This window comes from Geotrypetes seraphini, chromosome 12 (assembly GCF_902459505.1).
Source record: "Geotrypetes seraphini chromosome 12, aGeoSer1.1, whole genome shotgun sequence".
Taxonomy (NCBI): domain Eukaryota; kingdom Metazoa; phylum Chordata; class Amphibia; order Gymnophiona; family Dermophiidae; genus Geotrypetes; species Geotrypetes seraphini.
In genome coordinates this window covers 100,174,666-100,200,118 of record NC_047095.1, presented here as the reverse complement: position 1 = coordinate 100,200,118, position 25,453 = coordinate 100,174,666, and the positions used below count along the sequence as shown (strand labels likewise).

The 25,453-nt window shown below is 42.0% G+C and overlaps 1 protein-coding gene across 1 annotated transcript in view; it reads left to right on the top strand.

Moving 5' to 3' along the window:
- The window catches only part of LOC117346173 (vomeronasal type-2 receptor 26-like), a 53,676-nt gene that overhangs the window by 15,020 nt on the left and 13,203 nt on the right, over positions 1 to 25,453 (top strand). The window contains exons 3-5 of the mRNA XM_033915575.1: positions 967 to 1,761; positions 18,597 to 18,824; positions 20,313 to 20,439. Coding sequence (XP_033771466.1) covers positions 967 to 1,761; positions 18,597 to 18,824; positions 20,313 to 20,439 — 1,150 coding nt within the window. The remainder of the gene's footprint in view (positions 1 to 966; positions 1,762 to 18,596; positions 18,825 to 20,312; positions 20,440 to 25,453) is intronic.

Genomic DNA, 25,453 nt, shown 5'->3' with positions numbered 1-25,453 from the left:
AACTGATTATCGGATGATCAGAGGGGAAAATGTTAGTTTTGATGGTGTCAGAGTCAGGAGGTTTTGTAAAGAAATGTTGGTTGCTGTGAGGAGTTTGGAGGCAGGAAATATTGGCTGCTGTGATGGTGTTAGCATTAGGGGACCCCAGAAAATGCTGGTAATCAAAGAACTGATTATTGGATGATCAAGGAGGCTGACTGATGTGGTGGTGGCATCAGAGTCAGGGGTTGGAAAGAAATATTGATTGTTGTGAGAAGGTTGGAGGCAGGAAATGTTGGCTGTTGTGACATTGGTGTCAGAGTTGGGGGAAGTGCAGTTTGCAAATAAATGTTGGTTGCTATAAGGGGATTGGAGGCAATGACAATGAGAATTACTACAGGAGAATAGGGTGGGATCAAAGAAAAATGCTGGTCATTGGGTGGCATGGAGAGATGATAGGCTCAAATATTAATCAAGACCCCCATTTTTGGCCACAAAATCTTGGTTTATATTCAAGTATATATGGTATACAAATAGGTTATGGAAAATCCATGTGAATAATCCAAGATATTCAGGTGTATCATATGGTGGCCATCCTACAATTTATTTTTTGTTCCCCTCTACTTTTCCTAAGAGCTCAAAAAGGCTGTATTCACTCCCTGAAAATCAGCTTTGACAAATCACACTTTTGGTCTCTGAACTTTTGAATAAGATTTTCTTTTGCATCTATCATAAAGGTAAAGGTTGACCCCTGTTTACAAGTACCATGTCTTACTGTATACCACCCTGGGTGAATCTATTCATAAAAGCAGTTAATAAATCCCAATAAATAAATACAATATTGATTATTTCAGGGGGCTACTATTTGTGTGGTGGCTTCATACCAGACTATTAGTAGGGATGTTTTCCTTTGCATTCACCAGTCATCTTATTTAAAATAAAATCTTACAATAACAGAGATGGTGATGGCATTGTTTTCCTCCACAGATCAGTTACAAATCACAAAATCTTTTTATGAGTGATGCTTTTAAGTTTCCTTATTTCTACCGGACTGTTCCTACTGAGCTCCACCTCTGTGTTGGGATCATCAGGTTAATAAAGCATTTCAACTGGACCTGGGTTGGTATCATTGCACCCGATGATGACAGCAGTATGAAGGCTGTTGAGATTTTGAAAGAAGGTATTGAACAGAATGATGGTTGCACTGAATTTATAGAAATTTTCCCACACATTGGTGTCCTGCCACCGGATAAGTTAAATAAAATCATAGATAGCATTAATTCATCAACAGCTAGTGTGATCATTTTCTATTGTGAAAGAGAATATTTGTCTAATGTATATATGAGGATCATAGACATTATGCAGTTACCTGGAAAAATATGGATCACTACACCTGAATGGGATTTTGAACTAACTTATCCACTGGGACTTACTGTGAATAATAATACTTTGGCATTCACAATTATAAAGAAGAATATTCCAAGCATTTCAAAATTTATTCGTGAGGTGAATCCCATGTTGTTTCCATGGGATAAATCTACTTGGAAATGGTGGATGGTACTGTGTGAAAGCCAATGTCCTAAAAGCATAAGAAGATCTTGTAGCACTACAATGAAGACATCATTTCCACACTGTAACAACAAATATTTGGGAAACAGCTATAGTGTATACAATGCTGTGTATTCCCTGGCTCATGCTTTGCATAGCATGATTATTTCTGGCTCTAGAAAAAATATCCCATGGAATGGAGGAAGTCAAGTTTCAGATTATTTGCCATGGAAGGTAACATCATTTTTAGAGAAATATTGAACCAAAGTTTAAATAAACATCTAGGGCTGGATTGTGTATTGGACACCCGGTCTAAGAGGCCTATGGGCATCCTATATAGAATCGGGCCTAAGGTCGCCTAAAAAGTACAGTTACTTACCGTAACAGGTGTTATCCAGCGACAGCAGGCAGATATTCTCTACATGTGGGTGACGTCATCCATGGAGCCCCGTCACGGACAGCTTTTCAAGCAAACTTGATTGAAGATCTTCAAAGTTTGCTAATGCTGCACCGCACATGTGTGTGTGCCTTCCCGCTCGAGTTAGGATGCGCATCTCCTCAGTTCAGATAGCTCAGTTCAGGTCTCAGTTCAGATAGCTAGCAAAGAAGCCAACCAGGGAAGGTGGGTGGGTTGTGAGAATATCTGCCTGCTGTCCCTGGATAACACCTGTTACGGTAAGTAACTGTGCTTTATCCCAGGACAAGCAGGCAGCATATTCTCTACATGTGGGTGATCTACAAGCTAACCAGAATGGAACGGTGGGGGAGTTGGCAACTTAGGAGAACAGATTACGCAAAACCGATTGGCCAAATTGGCCATCCCATCTTAAGAAAGTGTCCAGTCAATAATGAGAAGTGAACGTATGAACCGAGGACCAAGTTGCAGCCTTGCAGATTTCCTCAATAGGTGTTGATCTGAGGAAAGCTACAGACACCGCCATCGCTCTGACTTTATGCCCCGTGACCCGACCCTGCAGAGGGAGACCAGCCTGAGCATAGCAGAAAGAAATACAAGCAGCCAACCAGTTGGATAAGGTTCACTTAGACATGGGACGCCCCAACCGATTCTGATCAAAAGAAATGAAGAGTTGGGGAGCAGTCCGATGATCTTGAGTACATTGTAGTTAGAAAGCCAACACCCTCTTACAGTCAAGAGTGTTTTGCGCCACTTCTCCAGAATGAGAATGGGGCTTAGGAAAAAACACAGGCAGAACAATGGATTGGTTGAGGTGGAAATCCGAAACCACTTTAGGCAAGAACTTAGGATGTGCACAGAGGACCACCTTATCATGATGAAAAACAGTGAAAGGCAGATCCGCAACCAAAGCTTGCATCTCAATGACCCTGCGAGCAGACATGAGGGCAATCAGAAATACCACTTTCCAAGAGAGATATTTCAGATGAGCCTAATCAATCGGTTCAAATGGAGGTATCATTAATTGAGCAAGAACCACATTAAGATCCCAAACCACCGGGGGAGGTTTGAGCGGAGGATGGACATTGAAAAGGCCCTTCATAAATCGGGAAACCACTGATGTTGATTTGAGACCAGTCTGAGACAAGTGCAGCAGATAATCCAGCACAGAAGATAGGGAGGCAGATGGTGGCTCCATACGATGCGTAGCACACCAAGAATAAAATCTAGTCCATTTCTGAGTGTAACACTGTTGAGTGGATCGCTTCCGAGAAACCTTGAGAACATCCTGTACCGAATTAGGGAATCATGTAGAGACTGTTAAGTGTAGGGACTGTAGGTTGGGATGAAGTGTAGAGACTGCAGGTTGGGATGAAGCAGGGAACCTTAACTCTTAGAAAGCAAAGAAGGAAATACAGGCAGAAGCAGAGGCTCCCTGACATTGAGTCGAAGCAGAAGGGAGAACCACGGTTGTCGGGGCCACCGAGGAGCTATCAGAATCATGGTGGCATGGACTAATTTGAGCTTGATGAGAGTCTTTAGAATCAGAGGGATCAGAGGGAACGCATAAAGAAACAGGTCCGTCCAGTCCAGAAGGAAAGCATCCGCCTTGAGACGGTGTGGGGAGTAAATCCTGGAGCAGAAATGAGGCAACCTGTGGTTGAGGGGGGACGCAAACAAATCTATCTGCGGAGTCCCCCACCGAGCAAACACCTGATATAGAGTGGAGGAATGGAGTGTCCACTCATGGGGCTGAAGAAGATGACTCAATTTGTCCACTAGACAGTTCAACTGGCCCTGGATATAGACCGCTTTGAGAAAAATGTTGTGACGTATCGCCCAATCCCAAAGCTTAAGAGCTTTCTGGCAAAGAGATGGATCCCATACCTCCCTGTTTGTTGACATAATACATGGCCACCTGGTTGTCTGTTTGAAACAGGACCATGTGGTCTTGAAGCAGATGTTAAAAAGCCTTCAGAGAGTTGAAAATGGCTCAAAGCTCCAGTAGATTGAGGTGACAGAGACAATCCGAGTGGGACCAAAAACCCTGGGTATGGAGACCATCAAGATGAACCCCCAAGCGTACTCTGAAGAGTCCATCATAAGAATCTTCTGCGTAGGGGGTGCGTGAAACAGAAAACCTCTGGAAAGATTTGAAGAGATCATCCACCAGCAGAGAGATCATCTCAACAAAGGAGTCACAACAATTTGTTGAGAGACAGGATCCATTGAGGAACTCTCAGGTGAAGTCTGGCGAACGGAGTCACATGAACCGTGGAGGCCAAGTGACCCAGGAGGACCATCATGTGCCGGGCTGAAACAGTCAAGAGAAGTGAAACTCTGACAAAGGTGAATGAGGGCTCCCTGACGAGGATGAGGGAGGAAAGAGCGGAGGCGTAGCATGTCCGTGGTTGGAGAGTGGTACAATGCGGGCATGACTCGGTAGGGTGGTCAGATCCCAGGCACAGGATTCACAAACGGTGGGGGTCAGTGACCGATATCACCCAACCACACTGTGTACACTTCTTAAACCTGGTGACTGGCTAGGGCATAAGGGGAAAAAAACAGCCTCAGCCATGCGAGGCCAGGCGGCCGGACTGAAACCCGGGATCCCCCGGGTCAACCGATGAAAAAGAAAGATGAAATTTTTTTTAGTAGGCGCGCCGCAAAGCGACTCACATGAGTAAAACAACAAAAGCCGCAGTGCAAGAAGGCACATAGAATCGACGCAGAGCTGAGAGACAGGGCTTTCCGGCTCCGTGGAAAACTAAGAACTGAGGCCACACTGAGGCAGTAGCACTTTATACTCCAAAACCCCAAATGAAAGAATCTGAAAACAATAGCTCTTAAAAAATCTTTCAACATGAACTAGCTGAGCAGATGTTAAAATATAGAAAACTACATGTAGCAACACTCTAGAAAAATTATATAAACTATACAATAATGTTTTTGTATGAATAGAGTCCTCAGTTTTCAGAACTCTTAAAGGGACAAGCCCTACACAACAGACATGTTTTAATTCTCATTAACACTAATAATCCCTTCTAAACACTTGTGGAACACACTCTTATCATCAAAAAGTAGGCTGATGCTTGAGCCAGAAAATCATATATATATACATGGATCAAAAATATAAGTGAAGAGATTATTAGGATCTCAAGTGCTCGCTGTTATATTGCCAGTTGAACAAGTCACAGCATATAACTATTTTGCGAGCTATCACCGTTCCATTAACCTCTTATTCTATCATTTCATTTTTCTTTTCCTTTTTATGCAATTTGCTATGCTAGTGCATTAGTGATATCCTTATTTTGTTAACATTATGATACTTAGTTCGGGTGTAGATTCTTAACCAGGCCAGTTCGGAACAACGGAAGATCTCAGTTTCGCTCTCACTCGAAGTGCTAGAGCTTCTTCAGGCACAATATATTTTGTAAGCACTAGATAATGAAACATAATGACCAATTATATATCTATCTACTATTTTAAGAAAGTAACAACTTTTCCTGACTCTTACAATTGAAGAAGGCTCCAGGGAACCGCCTATGGCTATATAACCTTATTGCAATCTACATAATTTCTATTTAAAAATATTGTACTGTGTTGAAAATTCATTTATTTTTAATTAATTTAAATGTTTTTATACATTTTTTAAAACTTTTAATCTTTCTTATCCCTATTGTACAGCTTTTTATTCACCTAACATTTATATACAACTCCTACTATTACTACCCACTATTAACTGAATACTTTATGTAAAAAATTTGTTTAATATAAGTAACCAAAGTGCTTGAGCCAACATGCTTAAACCTTCTAATTGATTTATATAGAAGGTTTATATGGATAACCGAAGAGTTTAAAAGTTATCTTCTATAAACCCATCAGCATATAGTCTCTTACAGTTCACAAAAACGTACTTAAACACATAATCTGCCTGTTTAAGATGTTGCTGGTAAAGTACCCTATGACTAAAGTTTTCTCTGAACAATTACGGTGATTTATTAAACCTAACTATTTGAGAATCCAATGCTGCATACCAAAATTACGACCTTTCTTAGGGATAGCCGAAGTCTTATACCTCAAAAGCTCTCAGAGCATCTTACGTCACTTCTGGAATTACTTTGCCGGAAATGATTACTTAAATGCTCAGCAATATAAGAACCACAAATGTCACTATCTAAAATAGCTTTACCAGAAGTGAATTTATATATCTCCAAAAACACAAAAATCAAACCAAATTGTGTACTTCAAATCATCGACTATCTATATTTACTACCGTATCCTAAAATGGACATGAAAGAATAAAACATGCTTTTAAATACCCTTGCTCAAACAAGTAGTTCTACTATTATCCTGCTATGCTCAGTCATAATTCCATTTAACCCATACAGGTTTTTTTCTGTGAAACATCCCAGGACTTCTCTAGTGCACATGTGATGAAAGTAAATCAAGTGTCCATATGGGTGTAAAAATTAAATCTCACAGTATAGTTCATGTGATAATGTCTACTTATATAATTCAGAGTGGTTTCAATATGTTATGACTTGGCTTTGTTTCATAGACAATATCTTTTTTATATGGACTGGGCCAGAAACCCTGTTGACCTCCTTCCTGGAATGGATAAATACCTTGGACAAACTTCTAAAGTTTTCTATGACTAAAGATTACCATCCTATAGCATTTCTTGATGTTTTAATGTTGAAAAAGTTCCTATATTGGAGACTACAGTATATAGGAAATCTGTGGACACCAACAACTATTTAAGGTATAATTCAACTCATTTAAAACAGTCTCTTCCTATCAGTCAATTTCTCCATATACGGAGATTATGTTCTACAACAATAGAATTTAGGAAACAAGCAATAATATTACATGATTGTTTCATACAGAGAGGTTATCCCCACCAAATATTGCAAAAGGCTTATCTTCACGCTCTATATGCTAATCAGGACTCATTGTTATAACTTTCAAATAGAGATTCTGAGGACAAGATGGTCTGTGTGATTACCTTTTTAGATCAAGCATCTGCAATAGCGAGCAGCATAAAATGACACTGGCATGTTATGCAATTAATTCCATAATTTTAAGAACCACCATGTACTGTATAGCTTATACTTGTCCAAGAAACGTGGCTGATAGAGTGGTCCATTCTGGTTTTTCATCATAACTGCATATGAGCTATATTGTATTTACATATTTATGATTTCTTCTTTAAATACCAATAAAAATTATTGAAATAGAACTGCATATTGTTACAATTATGGGGAAACATACAACATGTGGACATTGTGAAAATACCATTGAATGTACCTGTACTCAGTGGACAAATACTGGAACGCCAAAGACATGCACTCTCACAGCCATTATGAATTGCACGTCTTCTTGGGTCGTGTATATGATTGTTTGTTTCTGCTTTTTAGTATATGCTGGGTGCACTCACAGAGTCATACGTACAAGATTGATTGAACATAGGAGCAAGATTCACATTGTATCTCTGACTTCTCCTATGGTGCCACACTGTCAACAACACAAACACTCTTTTAAAGGCCTGAAATGGTGTATCGTAGAAAAAAATCCAGATTGTTACAACAGTGACAAAATGGCACTCAGAGAACAGTATTGGATCAATTAATTGAAAACTGTTCAAATTCTGGGACTCAATGACTTCATTGAATGGTACACCTCTGTCTGAAAAGCCTCTATCTGAAAAGCCTTAACTACATTTTCCGAGGTTCCACAGAACTGGCTATTCAGAAGTTCATGACATCAGCACATTTGTTGTATGTCATCATGTTTTTTCTTTAACTGTAATGTGTTCAGGAGTGTTTCCATGCTATCACACCATTTTTTCAGTTTTGTATCCTTTTCATCCATAGGTCAACATCAATAGAAAGCAGTGCTCACACTCCCGAGGAAGGAGGAGAGATCTCCAAAAAATAGCTCTGTTGAGCCATTGAACTTAGCACATTAATGAGATGGGACATAGATAAACATATTCCGAAGATAAGTCTATAAAGCTACAAAGCTGTTGACTGTACTGTTGAAAATGCCTTTGTACTGTTACAACAATTTTGATCTGGATATATTATAGACACCATTTATAAATGCAACTTAAAAATTATAGGCATCATAGGCATTATCACTAGACTGTGAGATATACAAGTATTTCATTTTTTATTCCATTTGGACACTTGTTGATTTACTTTCATCACATATACACTAGAGAAGTCCTGGGATGTTTCACAGAAAAAACCTGTATGGGTTAATGAGAATTAAAAGAACTATGGTGTGTAGGGCTTGTCCCTTTAAGAGTTGTGAAAACTGAGGACTCTCTATTCACACAAAACAACATTATTATATACAGTGGTACCTTGGTTTACGAGCATAATTCGTTCCAGAAGCATGCTCGTAAACCAAAATACTCGTATATCAAAGTGAGTTTCCCTATAGGAACTAAGGGAAACTCGCTTGATTCGTTCCCACCCACTCCATCCCCCGAGGCCAGCGGTGTTGCTCTACCCCCTGAAAAACCGGCATTGCTCCCCCCGCTCATGAAGGCCCCCCTGTGTGATCCGCCATCCCCCCGCTCATTTTGCCCCCCCCATTCATAGCGCCCCCCCGCGATCCGTCACCCTCCTCCCCGCGATCCAGCACCCACCGCTTGCATCGCACCCCCTCCCCGCTGCTATCCGGCATCAAAAAGGCACCCACCCACCCACCTGATCACATTTCTTACCCCCCATTTGGCACCGGCACCAACGCACAGGACATGCCGGTGCCGGTGCCCGATTTCTGCGCTGGGCCTTGAGCATCTGCGCATGCTCAAGGCCTTCATGTTCCCATTCTCTCTGAGATTCTTGGATCTCTGAGAATCTCAGAGAGAATGGGAACACGAAGGCCTTGAGCATGCGCAGATGCTCAAGGCCCAGCGCAGAAGGAGGCAGATCTTCGGGCACCGGCACCGGCATGTCCTGTGCATTGGTGCCGGTGCCAAATGGGGGGTAAGAAATGTGATCGGGTGGGTGCCTTTTTGATGCCGGATCATGGTGGGGAGGGGGTGCGACGTGAGCAGAGGGTGCCGGATCGTGGGGGGGGGCGCTTGTAAATCGAGGCACGCTCGGTTTCCGAGGCACCGATTTTGCAAATGCTTTGCTCGTCTTGCAAAACACTCACAAACCGGTGCACTCACAAACCGAGGTACCACTGTAGTTTATTATTTATATTGGTTTTCTAGGGTGTTGCTACATTTTAATATTCTAGGGTGTTTCTACATTTTAATATATCTGCTTACCTAGTTCATGTTGAAAAAAATTTTAAGAGCTAACTCTACACTAGGGCAGAGGTGGTTCTCAAAGGAATTTGGGGAAATTCTACTTATACCTTTTCCTAAAGGAGCAGACCTAGACCTATCCAACACTATAAGCTATAGACCAGTAGCAAGCATACCATTCATGACAACGATGTAGAGTTTGTAGTTGTCTCCCAGTTAAAATATGATATTTCAGAATGTAATTATTACTAACCTCTCAACATGGGTTTAGAAATGAACATAGTACAGAAACATTTTAGATTGATCTGACACTGAGTGCTAAATCAGTATTAAGCAAAGGCAAACAAATACAGTAAAACCTTGGATTGCAAGTAACCTGGTTTGCAAGTGTTTTGTAAGACAAACAAAACATTTTATTAAATTTTAACTTGAAATACAAGCAATGTCTTGCAGTACAAGTATATACAGTATACACACATCACAACTGAGCCGATGGTTCTTCTCTCTCTGATGCTGCAAGAGTGTAGTGATTGTTCTAAATGAGCGAAGTCATGCAATATGAGTACGTATAGTATTTTGTATTAAAGTTTTTGGGTTGTAGAATGAATCATCTGAGTTTCCATTATTTCTTATGGGAAAATTTGTTTTAATATACGAGTGCTTTGGATTACCAGCATGCTTCTGGTACAAATTATGCTCGCAAACCAAAGTTTTACTGTACTGTACAGTATTTTTCATTGTGGCTTTGAATGGGGTAGGAGTGCAGGAAGATTATTCCTGCCCTGTTTTACTGCTAGACCACCAGAGATTTAAAGGTAAGGTCTTCAGGGGTCTAGTAGGTGGTCTGGTTTAGAGTCAGACCTAAAGTTGTCCACAATTTTTTGCTATTTGCAAAAGAACTGTGCCCCTAACATCTACAATGGCATATGGGGACATACTCAATCTCACTATATATACTTTGGAGGAAAGGCAGGAGAAGGGAGATATGAAAGAGACTTTTAAATACCTACATGGCATAAATGTGCATGAGTTAAATCTCTTTCATTTGAAAGGAAGCTCTGGAATGAGAGGGCATAGGATAAAATTAAGAGGTGATAGCTCAGGAGCAAGCTAAGGATATACTTTTTTACAGAAAGGGTGGTAGATGTGTGGCACAGTCTCCCAGAAGAGGTGGTGGATAAGAACATAAGAATTGCTGCTGCTGGGTCATACCAGTGGTCCATCATGCCCAGCTGTCCGCTCACACGGTGGCCCTCTGGTCAAAGACCAGCACCCTTACCGAGACTAGCCCTACCAGCGCCCATTCTTGCTCAGCAGGAACTTGTCTAACTTTGTCTTGAATCCCTGGAGGGTGTTTTCCTATATAACAACCTCCAGAAGAGCGTTCCAGCTTTCTACCACTCTCTGGGAGAAGAAGAACTTCCTTACGTTTGTACAGAATCTATCCCTTTCAACTTTAGAGAGTGCCCTCTCGTTATCCCTACCTTGGAGAGTGTGAACAACCTGTTCTTATCTACTAAGTCTATCCCCTTCAGTACCTTGAATGTTTTAATCATGTCCATCCTTGAGACGCCCAAACCTTCAACTTTGAAACCAACGATTGGGGTACAGGAGATGGCTGGAGATGCTGACTACTGGCAGCTAGTAACCTCCTCCACAGGCAAGCGCAGAAGACCCCTCCCTAGAAAGCAGAAGGCAGAGGGTTAGCATAAATGGGAAATTCTCGGACTGGGAGAAAGTGACTAGCGGCGTACCTCAGTGCTCGGTTCTTGGGCCTAACTTGTCAATATTTTTATAAACGACCTAGAAGAGGAAACAACATGCAATATAATAAAGTTTGCGGATGATACAAAACTATGTCGGGCGGTTGGTTCTCAAAGGGACTGCGATGACCTCCAGAAAGATCTGAACCAGCTGGAAACGTGGGCGAAAAAGTGGCAGATGAACTTTAACATAAACAAACGCAAGGTGATGCATCTAGGAAAGAAAAACAAGGAACATGAGTACAAGATGTTGGGGGTGACATTAGCTAAATGCGAACAAGAAAGGGATTTAGGGGTACTGATTGACAATACCCTAAAGCCATTGGTACAATGTGTGGCGGCGGCGAAGAAAGCAAACAGGATGTTAGGCATAATTAAGAAGGGGACCACGAGTAGGTCGGAAGATGTCATAATGCCACTTTATATAACAATGGTCAGACCGCACTTGGAATATTGTGTCCAACACTGGTGTCCATACCTCAAGAGGGATATAACTCTGTTGGAGAAAGTGCAGAGGCGAGCCACAAAACTTGTCAAAGGAATGGAGCATTTGAGCTACAAAGAACGACTCAGGAAACTGGGACTGTTTACCCTCGAGAAGAGAAGACTGAGAGGGGATTTGATAGAGACTTTTAAAATATTAAAAGGATTTGATAAGATAGACCAAGAAGCAGAAATGCTAACATTTTCAGATGTGACACGGACAAGAGGTCATAGCCTGAAACTGAGTGGCAGCAGGTTTAGGACAAATGTCAGAAAGTTCTGTTTCACTCAGCGAGTGGTGGGTGCTTGGAATGCACTCCTGGAGGAGGTTGTGGCGGAGACTACGGTACTAGGATTCAAGCGCAAGTTGGATGCACACCTTCTTGCATATCATATTGAGGGATACGGTAAAGTCGGGTCTCCATAAAGGAGTACCTAATTGGGCTGCCGCGTGTGCGGAGCACCAGACTAGATGGACCTCGGTCTGATCCGGTGAGGGCGTTTCTTATGTTCTTATGTTCTTTTTCTCATAAACAGGGTAGCTTCACATCCACCCCACAACTCACCCTGAGGAACAGATTCCAGATCTTACAGGAAGGAACGGCCAATGAGGATCAGGAAGATGCCCAACACACGACTCCAGTTCCGGGGACAACTGATCCACTACACCCGAAAAAAGGCAGGGTAATAGTCATTGGAGATTCCATGCTGAGGGGCACCGAGGGACCAGTTTGCAGACCAGATATGCAATCAAGGGAGGTTTGCTGTCTGCCTGGAGCCAGGATCCGAGATATCACCGCCTGCCTAGATAGACTTCTCAAACCCCAAGACAACTTCTCCATGCTTCTCATCCACGTTGGAACAAACGACACTGCCAGGAACACCCCGGAGGACATACCCAAAGACTTTGGAGCCCTGGGTGAGAAGCTGAGGCGGACGGGAGTGCAGGTGGTCTTCTCCTCAATCCTCCCAGTTAGAGGCAAGGGAAGAGCCAGGGAGGAGCATATCCAGAGGACTAACGAGTGGCTACACGGATGGTGCAGGGAGATGAACTTCAGATTCCTAAACCATGGTGAGGCACTGCAGGGACTTCAGGGACCAGACGGACTACACCTGACCAGCAGAGGTAAGAACGTCTTCGGACATCAACTAGCCCACCTACTTCGTAGGGTTTTAAACTAGATAAGTTGGGGGAGGGTATCTATTCAATTACCAGAGCAGTAAGTAACTATCCTGAGGAGGTTAGTCACGACTCCACTTCTGAGTCCGAGATAAGTACCCACATCGCAAATAATTCTTTAGGAGTCACGCTAACTCAGGAGGGGCTTAGCAAACCTAAGGTATGGAGGGCTATGTATGCTAATGCACACAGTTTAGGCAACAAAATTTGGAACTGGAGACGGAAATACTGAACGCCGAGCTAGACGTGGTCTCGATTTCTGAGACCTGGTTCACGGACTCTCATAAGTGGGATATGGCTATACCGGGTTACAACTTACTTCGTCAAGACAGAGAGGGCAAGTTAGGAGGGGTGGTGGTGCTATACACTAAAGAAGACATCAAAACTACCAGAATCACAGATGTCAAGTACATCGGAGAATCCCTCTGAGTGAACATGGCCAGAGGTACCGAAAAATGCCTGTACCTCGGTGTAGTATACAGGCCTCCAAGACAACTGGAAGACAAGGACATGGAATTAATCGAGGACATAGAGAATATCACTTTACGAGGGGACACTGTACTGTTAGGGGACTTCAACATGCCCAATGTAGATTGGAACACACTTTCTGCTACAACCAGAGGCAGCAGAAGACTATTAACCTCCATAAAGGGGGCACAACTCAAACAAATGGTATTAGAACCCACTAGGAATCAGGCGATACTGGACCTAGTACTCACAAATGGAGAGAGCGTCTCGGAAGTCTCGGTAGGCGATACGCTAACCTCCAGCGACCACAACATGGTATGGTTCAACCTCAGGAAAGGTTACGCTAGATCGAACACATCAACAAAGATACTCAACTTTCGGGGCACTGACTTCAAACTCATGGCAGATTTCGTCCATGGGGCATTGCAAAACCAAGCTGAAACCGATGATGTGGAGGCGATGTGGTCAACCCTGAAATCTACCCTACATGAAGCAACGAACCGCTACATAAAAACAGTGAGCAAACGACGAAGAAACAACAGACCTCGTCAAAAGTAAGAAAAAAGCATTTATTTCCTACAAACAATCTGGGACAAGGGAGGCTAAAACAGACTATATAGCCAGGTCTAAAGCAGTCAAAACGACAGTCAGAGAGGCCAAACTTCGAATAAAGGAAAATCTAGCAAAGAACATTAAGAAAGGGGACAAATCCTTCTTCAGGTATGTTAGCGACAGAAAAAGAAACACAGACGGGATAGTACGCCTTAGAAAACCAGAAGGGAATTATGTAGAGTCAGATTCCAATAAAGAAGAACTTCTAAATGAATACTTCTGCTCAGTCTTCACCTGCAAGGCACCAGGGTCCGGTCCACAGTTGAAGAAAAGGCAAAGCTTGGAAGACCCGTTCCGGAATTTTGAATTTACACCCAGCGATGTCTACCATGAATTATCAAGACTTAAGATGAACAAGGCCATGGAACCGGACAATCTACACCCCAGGATGCTCAGAGAGTTGTGTGATGTCCTAGCAGAACCGTTATCCGTGCTTTTCAATCTCTCCCTAAGTACGGGAAGAGTCCCCTTAGACTGGAAAACAGCCAACGTCACTCCACTGCACAAATGGGTTGCAGGACAGAAGCTGCAAATTACAGACCGGTGAGTCTCACATCGATAGTGAGTAAACTCATGGAAACACTAATTAAACATAAATTAGATATGATTCTAAGCAAAGAGAATCTACGGGATCCCCACCAACACGGATTTACCAAGGGTAGGTCCTGCCAATCCAATTTAATTAGTTTCTTTGATTGGGTCACCAGAAAAGTGGATCTGGGAGAGTCCTTAGACGTCGTGTACTTGGACTTCAGTAAAGCTTTTGATAGCGTTCCACACCATAGGTTATTAAGCAAGATGAAATTGATGGGATTAGGAGAAACACTAACTGCATGGGTCAACGATTGGCTAAGTGGTAGACTTCAGAGGGTGGTGGTTAAAGGCACCCTCTCCAAAATGTCGGAAGTAGCCAGTTGAGTGCCGCAGGGCTCGGTCTTGGGCCCGATCCTTTTCAACATATTCATAGGAGACCTGACTCAAGGGCTTCAAGGTAAAATAACATTATTCGCCGATGACGCCAAATTGTGTAACATATTATGACACAGGACCTACTCTTGTTGGAACGTTGGTCCTCGACTTGGCAACTTAGCTTTAACACTAAGAAATGTAAGGTCATGCATCTTGGCAGCAGAAATCCATGCAGGAATTACACCCTAAATGGTGAGACCTTAGCTAGGACCACAGCAGAGCATGATTTAGGAGTAATCATTAGTGAAGACCTGAAAGCCACCAATCAAATGGAGAAGGCTTCATCCAAGGCTAGACAAATGTTGGGATGTATCCGTAGAAGTTTCGTCAGCCGAAAGCCCGAGGTCATAATGCCATTGTACAGAACCATGGTGAGACCTCATCTGGAATACTGTGTGCTACACTACCGTAAAGGCTACTCTACCGTAAAGATGTACTAAGAGTCGAGTCGGTTCAGCGTATGGCCACCAAGATGGTCTCAGGGCTCAAGGATCTCTCATACGAAGAGAGGCTGAATAAATTGCAGCTGTACTCTCTCAAGGAATGTAGTATATCACCGGTCGTATCGAGGAGGAAGATGATATCTTCTTTCTTAAAGGACCCTCGGCCACAAGAGGGCATCCGCTAAAAATAAGGGGCGGGAAATTTCAGGAAATTTCAGGAAGTATTTCTTCACCAAAAGAGTGGTTGATCATTGGAATAGACTTCCTGTGCAGGTGGTCAAGGCCAGCAGCGTGCCAGATTTTAAGAATAAATAGGATGCGCATGTGGGATCTCTAAGAGTGTAATAGTGGGGGGAGGGTCATCAGAATAGGCAGACTTGATGAGATATAGGATATCTGGGAGAATAAATTTAGGGAAGGGGATCTTTAGTGTGGGCAGACTTGATGGGCTATGGCCCTTTTCTGCCGTCACTTTTCTATGTTTCTATGTAATCTCCTCTGTTCGAGGGAGAAGAGGCCCAGTTTCTCTAATCTTTCACTGTACGGCAGCTCCTCCAACCCCTTAACCATCTTAGTCACTCTTCTCTGGACCCTTTCGAGTAGTACCGTGTCCTTCTTCAAGTACAGCAACCAGTGCTGGATGCACTACTCCAGGTAAGGGTGCACCATGGCCCAGTACAGCAGCATGATAACCTTCTCTGATCTGTTCGTGATCCCCTTCTTTATCATTCCTAGCATTCTGTTTGCCCTTTTTGCTGCCGCCGCACATGATAGAGATGTTCAAATATCTTACAGGCCGTATCGAGGAGGAGGAAAATATCCTTTTTCTTACAAGTCCCATGGCAACAAGAGGGCATCCGCTCAAACTCAAGGGTGGGAGATTTCATGGTGACATCAGGAAGTACTTCACCGAAAGGGTGGTTGATCGTTGGAATGGCCTTCCACATTTTGTAGTTGAGGCCAGCAACGTGCTCAACTTCAAGAAATGATGGAATAAATATGTGTGTTCACTTTGGGGAATCGCTTAGGGGAGTGTTCTTTTAAGGGGAGGGTTCTTTTGAGTGGGCAGACGTGTTGGGCCAACAGCCCTTTTCTGCCGTCATATTCTTTGTTTCTATGTTTCTATTGACTTGTCGATCAGAACTCCCAAGTCCCTTTCCTGGGAGATCTCTCCAAGTACCGCCCCGGACATCCTTTACTCTTGCATGAGATTTTTGTTACAGACATGCATCACTTTACTCTTATCCATGTTGAACCTCATCTGCCATGTCGATGCCCATTCGTCGAGCCTGATTATGTCACATTGCAGATCTTGGTAATCCCCCTGTGTCTTCACTACTCTGAATAACTTCGTATCGTCCGCAAATTTAATCACCTCGATTGTCGTACCTATGTCCAGATCATTTATAAAGATGTTAAAGAGCACAGGTCCAAGCACTGAGCCCTTCGGCACCCCACTGGTGACGCTCTTCCAGTCTGAGTATTGTCCATTTACTCTCTGTTTCCTATGCTCCAGACAGTTTTTAATCCATTTGAGTATTTCACCCTTGATTCCTTGGTTCTCAATTTTCTGAAGTAGTCGTTCATGCGGAACCTTGTCGAATGCCTTCTGAAAATCCAGATATACAATGTTGACCGGATCGCCCTTGTCTATCTGTCTGTTTACACCCTCAAAGAAGTGCAGCAAGTTCATCAAACATGATCTGCCTTTGCTAAAACCGTGCTGACTGGTCCTCATCAGCCCGTGTCCATCAAGGTGATCAATGATGCTATCCTTTATCAGTGACTTTACCATCTTTCCCGGTACTGAGGTCAGACTAACAGGTCTGTAGTTTCCCGGATCTCCCCTCGAACCTTTCTTGAAGATCGGTGTAATCTTTCCCAATTTGATTGACAGATTGGCAATTAGTTGAAGCAGTTCTGCTATGGTTCCTTTCAGTTCCTTGATGACCCTCAGATGGATGCCATCCGGTCCCGGGGATTTATCACTCTTAAGCCTATCAATCTTCCTACAGAAACCATGTCTGAATTCAAGAGCGCATGGAATAGGCACATGGAAAATCTTAGAGAGAAGAAGAGATAATGCTCTCCCCAGATCACTCAGGTCTACCACCCAATATTTATTGTTAGTTCCATCACTAAAGATTAATAATACTCAGTGTGCAACAATATTCTCTGTGACAGCACCACTCATTTGGAAATCTTTGTCCTCTCATCTCAGGGTGGAAAAAGATATAGATACATTTTAAGGGGCATTGAAATGTTTCCTCTTCAAAGATGCATTTGATTTATCTTAATTCCTTGACTTTTCAATTTAGTAATCCATATCTAAGAGTAAGAACAAGATTCTTCTTCCTCATTCCCTTTTGTTTTAACTGGTTTGTGTTTACTTTTAAATTTTTTGTAGTTCTAACCTCTTCCCTCGTGTGTAATTGTGAGTCTGTCTTGATCTATGTAACTTGTTTCAAATGTTTATGTTTTTATGTCTCTATATTTTAATGTACATCACCTAGAAACCAAGATAGACAATTAAATCATTAATGAACTTGAAACTTGTTACTGCAGATGGGCATAGTGGATGGGCCATTTCGCCTCTATCTGACATCATGTTTCAATATTTCTAAATATTGGGGGATGTCTGAATAAATAATCTAATCAGTTCTCTCACAGGGACCTTTATTCTCTTTTTATTGATGGTCATTATTTTCTCAGACTATGGCCCTCTTTTACAAAGGTGCGCTAAGCGTTTTAGTGCACATTTAGCATGCGCTAAATCAATGCTTGCGCTAACTGCTTTTGCGTCCATAGGATAGCATGCATGTGTTGTTTAGCACACACTAATATTTATTGTGCACTAAAAAGCATAGCGCATCTTTGTAAAAGAGGGGGTATGTTATCTATGCATTTAGCTTTATTCGTAGATAAGTGGATGGGTGGCCAATAATGAGAACAACAAACAGACTCCTCTCCATAAATTGAACGCTAGCCCTTTATGCCTCCTTCTATGTACTTCTGAAGTGTCATATCTGTGGACCTATTTTGTGCCTGTCTTCTTGTAACCCTTTCTGAGATTTTTGGGTGGATGGGATAAAAATTGAAATAATTAAACAAATAAATAAATAGTGGTTAGAGCAGTTGCCTTAGCTCATTGAAATTGTGAGTTCAATTCCCACTGCAGCCCCTTATTAATCTGGGCAAATCATTTAATACTTAATTACCCCAGGTACATAATAAGTACCTGTCTAAAATATGTAAACCACTTTATAACCGCACAGAAAAAGCAGTATGTCAAAGCTGATCCTCATTACCTTTACATTATTTCTATATAATTATTTTAACATTCTTTAATAACTATATTTTCTAATTAAAAAAAAAGAAAAAGAAAATCTGTTTCATTTTATATGAGGTAGATATGAATAACCTGGCATTTAGGACTATTACTGAAAAACCTTCCCTCGTTCTTTAGCTTCATCATCATATGAAGAGTATCCACTTCAAGAACATTATGGGCGAGGAGATATTTTTTGATGAGAAAGGTGATTTCTCCATTGGTTATGAAATTATAAATTCAGTCTATCTATACAATGGGACAGTAAGGACTGCTATTGTTGGAAGTTATAATCCTTATGCTCTCCCAGGGCAGGATTTCACCATCAATGAGAAAGCAATTGAGTGGGGGAGTGGATTCACTAAGGTCAGATTCAAGTAATATTCTATCATTAATAGAAAGCATGAAGCCAACCAAATATCATATATTCTGTGTATCAATTGTGAGAAATTCTGCAATGTTACTGACTGCTAAAACTCAACCTTATGTCTATATAGCAGAGTTGTAAACCCTGCAAATCAGGTTTAGATCAATAATAGTAGCAATATTTATATCTTGATAATGTTGAGGAGTGAAAATTCCTCCAAAGAGTGCATCAGGAGAGATCAAGTTGAGACAGGATAAGACAGAAATTCAGTACTCAAATATTTCCACAATGATGTCTAGAACTTCACCCCATCACTTTCACTTAGGACCAAACATGCAACTAATCTTTAGTACAATATTATCAAGACCTGTCATTTTTCATTAACATTGATAATATGATTGCTAGTTTCTATGCAGAACTACATTCCTTTATGGAAATAATATTGTACCTTGACCTAGGGAGACTTCTTCAGTCCCGAAGGGCTGCAATCTAAGAATTTCAAGATTTCTCCAAGAAATAAGCATGACATTTATGTGCATGTACTGCCTTTGCTGGTCCTCTGGTACCTCTCTCTTTACACTGCATGGTCTCACCCAATTAAACCAGCACCATTCTACCAGTCCTTATTCCTCTTGTGATCCTCCTAAAGTTCTCTTTCTATTTGATCCAGTGGAGGTCAATGACATTCTCAAGAATCTTGACGTTTGACCATTATCCTAATACAGTCAAACCTCGGTTTGCGAGTAACCTGGTTTGTGAGTGTTTTGTAAGACGAGCAAAATATTCACGCAAATCTTGTCTCGCAAACTGAGTGTTGACTCGATTTGCGAGCACCCCCCTGTTAACCGGCATCACTCCCCCCTGCTCACAAAGGCTCCCCTGTGTGAACCGGCACCCCCCCTCCCCGCACGAACCAGCACCCCCTGCGCAAACAACTTCAAACTTGCTTCCCATCTGGCACTGGCACGCAGCCCACAGGACGTGCTGGTGCCGCTTGAAGAAGTTCCTGCCTCTTGCTGGGCCTTGAGCATTCATCTGCGCATGCTCAAAGCCTTCTAGTTCTCCCTCTCGCTGAGATTCTTGGAGATTTCCAAGAATCTCGGCAAGAGGGAGAACTAGAAGACCTTGAGCATGCGCAGATGCTCAAGGCTCAGCAAGAGACAGGAACTTCTTCAAGCAGCACCGGCACATCCTGTGGGCTGCATGCCGGTGCCAGACAATGGGAGTAAGTTTGAAGTTGTTCAGGCGGGGAGTGCCGGTTCATGCGGGAGGTGGGGCCTTTGTGAGCGGGGGAGTGATGCTGGTTATCGGGGGGAGCAGCGCCGCTGGCCTAGGGGGTGTGTGAACAAATCAAGAGAGTTTCCTTTAGTTCCTATGGGGAAACTTGCTTTGATAAATGAGTATTTTGGTTTACGAGCATGCTTCTGGAATGAATTATGCTCTTAAACCAAGGTTCCACTGTATTTCCATTTATTTCTCATTGTTAGGTACCTCCACAGACTAAATGCAGCCAGAGCTGTCCTCCTGGATTCAGGAAATCAACCAGTAATGAAAAGCCTGTCTGCTGCTATGACTGTATTCCATGTCCAGATGGAGAGGTCTCAAGCCAAAGTGGTGAGTGATATGTGGCATATTAACGTCCTATGGATGAGTGACATAGGTGCAACTATAGCTTAGTAAGATCCTGACACTGGGTGAAGAAAATGAGCTTCAATAATTGTTCCCATTATTGCAAAATATATATATATATATATATACCATCACCTTACTCAGCTACACTTCTTATATGGACAGCCTTAATTTTTACTACAGCTAAGAAAAGTACAATCAGCTGTTACATATGATGTTACAAGGCCAATACCAAATAGGGAACTAGGGGTTTTGACCTTGGGATTATAATGCAATGATCATAATGGGCTCTCTTTTTGGGGCTGATCAGAGTAGCATTTTTTGCTGCCATTTTCCAAGCACTTAAATGCCTCATTCAAATGTTTCTCCTGTCTACATAAGTCATATACCCCTCCTTTACAAAGCCACACTAGCATTTTTAGTGCCAGCCATGGTGGTAACAGCTCAGACACTCATAGGAATTCTATTAGTGTTGGAGCTAAAAACACTAGCATGGCTTTATAAAGGAGGGGGATAATTAGGGCAGAAAATTCCTAGTCTCCATTGTGCATTGTGCATATTATTCTAACACTTGTTGCAATTGTCTCCATTAATTCTACAAGTGACAATGTTCTTCCTTTGGTCTGTTACAGCAGAGAGTTGCATTAGCAGTAGTCAGAGCCTAATAATAGAAATGAAATATGAAGTCTCAACCAATTTTCTTACTTTAATTTAATATTTTTAGTCTTTTTTGTTTATTTTTTTGATATTTTAATTTTGTTTATTTATTGATGTTATTCAAACTTACAGCAACAAAATATATACAGTGTTCCCCCAGTTGTTCGCGGTCGGCAGTTTGCGATCCCGGTCATTCGCAGAATTTTCAGACCGCGAACAGCCAACAAGGAGAGGGCAGCAGGAGAGGCAGGAGAGAGCAGCCGGAGTGCTGCGAGTGCAGGAAATCACTCGTGGTTCATTCCGACCCCCCTCTTCCTGCACGAAGTCGGGCCTTATCCAATCAGGAGCTGCTTTGACACGCAGCTCCTGATTGGATAAGGTCCGACTTCGTGCAGGAAGAGGCAGTCGGAGCGAACCGCAAGTGATTTCTTGCACTCGCGGTGCTCCGACTGCTTTCCTGTTGCCCTCTCCCGCTGCCTTCTTAAGGCTCCCCCATGAAAAACCGCATTTGCGGCTTTTCACGATTCGCAGGGGTTCCTGGAATGGAACCTCCGTGAATCTCGGGGGAGCACTGTATATACAAGAGATGAACAGTTGCATATGATACAATGCAGTATAAGAATTCAAAGAGAAAAAGAAAAATTTTTGAAAAAGAAAGAAAAGAAGGAATGGGAACAACTATGAATGAAGGCATCACAAATGAATAGCAAAGCATACACATGGGGAGGATGGGCTGGAGAGGGCTTCAATGGCTGGGAGGGTGTAGATGGGCTGGAGTAGGTTTTGATGGAGATTTCAGCAGTTGGAACCCAAGCACAGTACCGGGTAGAGCTTTGTATTCTTGCCCAGAAATAGCTAAAAAGAAAAAATTTAAAAAATTTAAATTGAATCAGGTTGGGCAGACTGGATGGACCATTCAGGTCTTTCAGGTCTTTATTAATATATGTTACTATATATTATTCAGAAACACTTAAGGTAGATAAATACACTTTTAGGCCCTGATTCTATAAAGTGTGCCTACCATTTAGGCACCCGAATTAAGTGGTTAAGAGTCATTTAAGGGTCTTAACAAGCGTTAATTGGGAGATAGGTGTCTCAAGAATGTAGATGCGAGTTTTCAGATGTATCTCCATATTTGTAGGCATTCATAATAAAAAGTCACGCCTAAGTGTATAGACGTGGGAGTAACCTGGGCGTGGTTAAAGATAGGCTTGAGATGGATGTCAGTTCACATATTTGGACAGCTGAGTGCATCTATATATTATGGAAATTGTAGGCGAATGAAAAGCTGGTCTACTTTTCAGTGTACTTTGAGCTTCGGCTGGAGACAGCTTCCTAGCGGCGAAAGATAGGCGTGCTTTGGGCTTCCATAATGATATCTTCTAAATAGAGTTCAATAATATTATTTTTGCTTTTTTCCCCTCCTAATAGATTGAATAAGCCACCATATAAACAGGAAATATGAATACAAACATATTGCATGCAAAACATAGTACTTTTCTACCCAAACAGCAATATAAGTTACTAATTGCAGCACATGAAAAACACACACCTTCGGGTTTCTTCCTTTAAAATAACCACTTTTTTTCTCACCAAACAGTGCTACAATCAGCTCTTTATTGAAAGCAAAGAAAGAACATGAAAAAATTCAGATATTGCACACATTACTTCATTTCCCAAAGCTTAAAAATAGAAAAAAACAGATACAGACCTTAACATGGATTATCCTTCATTGTAAATGGAGGTGTGCAGCTGCACAATGCTGACCTCATTGTGATATCATCAAGGTACACCTGCAAGGTACAATGCCACAATTAAAAGATGCGCTGGGAGCTGAACTAACAACCTCTTGCAAGATCAGCACAGGATTTTAACACATTGCGCTACATCAGCTTCCGATCAGGGGGATCTCACTGCCCTGTCATATCATAGCTTACTGACCTGTTTATGTATCATCTGCTTAGGGATGATATCACAGTTACCCAAAATAAAGCATTTGTAGCTCACCTTCACTCATTTTAATAGCTTCTATTTGTTCTTATAAGAGAGTAGAGATAGTGGACTTTGCCATTTTTCATCAGCATTGTGCAGGCACACCTCTTTAGATTGTGCCATGGCTAGGATATCCTAAGCTGTTATGGTAAGAAACTTCTCCCCTGACTTAAAAAAAAGCCATTTGTGGCTCGCCAAGTTAAGGCACCTAGTTGCACCTTGTCCATCCTCTTCAGCTCACCAATTCCAATCTCACCCTCACCCATTTTAACAACTTCCTATTTGCTCTCATATAATGCCATTTTTGTAAACATGCTGTTTGCAGGCTGTGAGGCAGTTTAGACATCTCATTGGACATCCTAGAAACATGTTTCTATGGGCATCATTAGCGTTTCTACCCTTGAAGCTGATTGAGCATTCTTTGGGTGTGGTTTCATAAAAGTGTTCTATCTATGATTTAGATACCTGTATTCACTTTGCAACAGTGCTCCTAAATGAAAATCAAAATTTATCCCAGGAGAGTGGCATTTTCTTGTAGGTCAAGTAGGGCTGACCACAGCATTATGAAAGCAGGGATGGTGGCCACAGGCTGTGTTTCTTATACACTGCTTCAACTGATAGCACAACTAGCACTGGTGAGCAAGTGGGAGAAATGCCAGCCCATGCCCCCCTAAAACATAGCACAGCTATCATGTTTACCACCCCCTAAGGGCCACCCTTCTTATAGGTCGAGCATTCATGTTCCACCACCCCACTTCTCTCCTTTGCAGCCTGGGAAAGTAACTTAATAGCCTCATGGAACATTAGATAAGACAAAGGCCAATATGATGAAGTAACTGAATTTAATGTGGTGCTTATTAAGGAAACACTAATGCCCGGATGCTACTCAATGATGTTACATGGATGTTATCCCCATATCACATAGGGTTAGGGTTATTGCACTATTGTATCTGAATGGGCCCTGACCTTCCTTTAGTAATCATTGCACAGTCCTGGAAAGCAGCATGCAAGTGTAACATAATGCAACTGCAGTTCGATGAGATGGATCACTGGTACACAGATCTGCAGAGTAAGCCAATCCTAGTTCTAAATCAAGTGCCAGCCTACAGGAGGAAGGGGAAAATAGTTAGTGTAGAATATGTGCACAAAACTGTCCCCTCTTTTACAAGGGTGCACTATGCTTTTTTAATGTGCGGTAAAAATAAGTGCATTCTAATCAAGCTCTAAATGGCAATGCATTTAGCTCATGCTAAGCACACACTAAATGTTAACACGTACATGTTATCCTATGGATGTGTTAGCAATTAGTGTACACGTTCATTTAATGCGCTTTTGTAAAAGAGGGTCTAAAACTCACCAATATACTGTTCTTTCAGAAAGTCATCAAGAAGTACACCCTTGTGAAGGTATGAGACATGATAGCAGGAAAAAAGTTTGAAATATGTTAGCATTGTGAAGATGTATTTAATTCATCACAAGGGGTACTCAGGGAAGAGGTATAGTTATGACAGTGCAGATGGTAAGCAAAATTTGCAGTCGAGTAAAGGATATCTAGAGTAAGCAAACAAAGGTTGCAATATCATTCTCACCTATGTCTCTAACATATATATCAAAATGTGTACCTCCAACACTTGTCCAAGCACTCTGAAGTTTTAGTAAACTCATACCTTTTGCCCTGTACGTATATTGCATAAAAAGCAATACATTCCTACATAATGGCTTGGAATTGAGAGCAAATGAATGTATCTGATGCATAATGTTGACCTTATTGTGAGATCATCAAGATGCACCTAGATAGCAGATTGTCACAAAAAATTTAAACATATGTTGGGGTATCCAACCATCATTTGGATTTGATCTCCCTGACCTTCAGAGGATAGGAAAGGTGCCATTAACTGTTGAGCTACAGCTACAGCCACTTCTTTGAGTTAGGGGTTTCTTATCATGAGAGCTTAGGATTTCCTAGCCATGGCGAGATCAAAATAATGTGTGCCTGCAAACTACACAATGCTGATATATCTCAGATTGGAAGCTGATATAGCTTAATGTGTTAATAACCTGAGCTGAACTTACAGAGGTAGTCAGTTTAAATCCCAGGGAGCACAAAATAGTGGTGCTCACGAGGGAGGAAGAGCCTTGTGAGGCGGTTGGTATCCTCAGTAGAGAAGTTGGGTTATCTCCTGACATCCATAAGAAGAACATAAGAATATAAGAATTACCACTGCTGGGTCAGACCAGTGGTCCATCGTGCCCAGCATTTCACTCACACGGCGGTCCTCTGGTCAAAAACCAGTGCCTTATCTGAGACTAGCCCTACCTGCGTACATTATGGTTCAGTAGGAACTTGTTT